Source organism: Microtus ochrogaster, unplaced genomic scaffold (genome assembly GCF_000317375.1).
Source record: "Microtus ochrogaster isolate Prairie Vole_2 unplaced genomic scaffold, MicOch1.0 UNK1, whole genome shotgun sequence".
Taxonomy (NCBI): Eukaryota; Metazoa; Chordata; class Mammalia; order Rodentia; family Cricetidae; genus Microtus; species Microtus ochrogaster.
The window spans coordinates 2032171-2035102 of NW_004949099.1; the positions used below are offsets into that span (position 1 = coordinate 2032171).

Genomic DNA, 2932 nt, shown 5'->3' on the forward strand with positions numbered 1-2932 from the left:
AAATAAATAAATAAATTAAATAAAATAAAACAAGTTAGTGGGTGAGCTGAGTGGACGTTAACAGTCACTGTCACGAGATGACACTATCTTAGCTGATAAAGACCACTCTGTGTGTTTCAGAGCCACCCACCCAATCCCCAGGGGTCAGAAAGACAATCATGCCCTCTTCCTCTCATTCCTCATTCCTTTTGCATCTTCTGTATCTTCTTTCTTTCTGAACTTACCTTAAAATATACAGCCCATACATAGCATCACCCTAATTTTCTTTGTGTGTCACCAAAGCTAATCCAGAAAACAATGGGAAAAGATGATCAAATACCAACCATGATACCTCATGTCCTTGATACAGGAGTCAGCCAGCACAGCCCTGTTTGACTCACCTCCAACAAGGCCATTTACAGGACATAGCTCTGATGTGGGAGGGTCTTTTGTTTTGTGTTGATTTCATTGGTTAATAAAGAAACTGCCTTGGCCATTTGATAGGCTAGCCCTTAGGTGGGTGGAGCAGACAGAACAGAATGCTGGGAGGGAGAGGGAAGTGAGGCAATCGCCATGCCTCTCCTCTCTGGGTCAGATGCCACGGAGCCAGCCGCCAGGTCAGACATGCTGAATCTTTCTCGGTAAGCCACCACCTCGTGGTGCTACACATATTAGAAATGGGTTAATCAAGATGTGAGAGTTAGCCAGTTAGACGCTAGGGCTAAGGCCAGGCAGTGTTTAAAAGAATACAATTTGTGTGCTGTTATTTCGGGTATAAAGCTAGCCATGCGGGAGTCAGACAGGACGAAAAGCAGGCCTGCTCGCCTCATCACTACATAGCTCTACCATCCTCCATGATGCTGCTCCACAGGCAAACTCTCCCCAGTCTCTAAACAGCCCACATCCTTTCCCTGAAAGCTTCTCCAATCCAAGGGCCCTTGTTCCCTCAGCCTGGGTTGGATGCCTGCCACTTACTATGACACTAGTCTCCCAGACACTCCCACTGCCCTCAGAACAGGAGGCCTGTGGCTCACACTGCTCAGGCTTGGAGACAGGTTGGTTCGGTAGCAAAGACTCAGCTCAAAGTGGTGCTTTGGAGTCGGTCACTTAGGGTGTACACTGTGTACCCACGAAGGCTAGCATACAGCCATCCCCAGCTGTGAATACGAGCTAGTTGTATGCTCATGCCAGGTGGAGCCTTGGAATCTACACCATTCCTGGCACCACCACCCTCTCTACACAGTGCTCAGCACCTTTCCTGACCGACACCATGTCATCTCGGCCTCGATACACCACAGGACAAGGTCCAAGCACAGATGTTTCCTTTCTTATTAAAATATTTAATAAAAGTAGCTTTCTCTGAAACAAGTTATAAAAGTAAAACTGCAAACTTAGAATTCCTGTCCACAAGACAGGAGAGGGAGGGCAAAGCAGATTCTCAGAGGGGACCATGGAAAGTAAAGCTCTAACCAGCACACGGGGAAGGCTCTACTGCTGATGGTGGAGCTCCATTTCAGGGTAGACACACAATCTCAGTTTCCAGAGAAGATATGCCTTTGAATCTGAACATGATTTGGATAAAAATCATGCATTTTTTAAATGTTGGTTACTAATTAATCCTTCTCTCTTCCCAAAATCATAGTACAAGGCAGAATAAATTTTCAGTGGGAGAGCTGATTTTACACACTCCAAAATAAAAATAAGTGGAGCCATATGGTAGCAAAGATATCTGTAAAAAGTGATGGCTAGTCTTCAGTATCCTGACAGCTTACTGGGAAGTCAGGGGCAGGGCCAGCTCACATATCCAGGAAAGGATGAGAAAGTACAGGGCCTCCCAGCACTGGTCAGTCTAGCCACAGCTCAGGGGAGCTATGAGAAGGGTAGGCCCAAGGCGCGTCACAAGCACACCCACCAGATCTCCCAGAGTCCAAGAAGGGCTTGGCTCATCCTAGTACCCCAACAGCCGCTTAGCTTCTTCACTCTGTGCCTGCAGGGTCTCACTTGCATATTTCTGCAGCAGTTCCATTTTCTTCCTCCGTACAAGCGCCTCCTCGATCTGTGAACACCCATAGTGAAGAAGTCAGCCCTCAGCAAGGCCTCCACCTCTACCACAACCCAGGCAGGGAATACCTGCAAGGGCATACATAGTCAGGACTGTCTGCAAGAACCAGCTATTTCCCTCTGGGAACATTCACCCAAAGCTCATCTATCAATCCCATCAAGCGGGCCCTGTACTTCACAGACCCCACAGTCCTCTGAGCACATGGTCAGGACCAAAGGCTGCATATGGAATGGAAGGACAAGAAACACCAGGAAGGTGAGCCTAGCTGGAGGAAAGCTCAGCTGGGCGTAACACCCATCCTACCTCCTGCTGCGACGGCACCGGAACGTGAGCAATGAACTTCTGCTGACCATCCTCCCCTGCCTTCTCCTGGCTGCCTTCCTCATCAGACTAAAGAAGACAGACATACAACCATGAATAGGTCACAGCGACATAAGCACTCACACTCTGCAGACAGTGTCACTCATTGGACCTGGTAGCACAAGCCTGTAACCCTACACTTGGGAAGCTGAGGCAATAGGCTTGCTTCAAGTTCCAGTCAGCCTGGGCTACAGAGTGACCCTGTCTCCAAAATTAACAATAAAAAACACAAGCACTGTGGGCCTTGAGAGTAATTTTTTTGTTGTTTTTTGGGAGGTTTTTTGTTTTGCTCTTTTGAGACAGGGTTTCTTTGTGTAACAGCCCTGGCTGTCCTGGAACTTGCTCTGTAGTTTAGGCTGGCCTTAAACTCAAAAAGATCCTCCGGCTTCTGCCTCTGCCTCCCAAGTGCAAGGATTAAAGGCATGCCCCACTACCACCTGGTTTGGAGAATATTTTTTTTTAAATATTTATTTATTTATTATATATACAATATTCTGTCTATGTGTATGCCTGAAGGCCAGAAGAGGGCAC

The 2932-nt window shown here is 47.4% G+C and overlaps 1 protein-coding gene across 1 annotated transcript in view; it reads right to left on the bottom strand.

Annotated features, from left to right (window-relative positions):
• Nucleotides 1-1304: 1304 nt before the first annotated feature.
• LOC101985280 (pre-mRNA-splicing factor ISY1 homolog) overlaps nucleotides 1305-2932 on the bottom strand; it is a 16258-nt gene continuing 14630 nt past the window's right edge. Inside the window, exons 10-11 of the mRNA XM_005364826.2 lie at nucleotides 2345-2431; nucleotides 1305-2035 (exon numbers count right to left, since the gene is read on the bottom strand). Of these exons, the coding sequence (XP_005364883.1) occupies nucleotides 1928-2035; nucleotides 2345-2431 (195 nt within the window). The 3' untranslated portion in view covers nucleotides 1305-1927. The remainder of the gene's footprint in view (nucleotides 2036-2344; nucleotides 2432-2932) is intronic.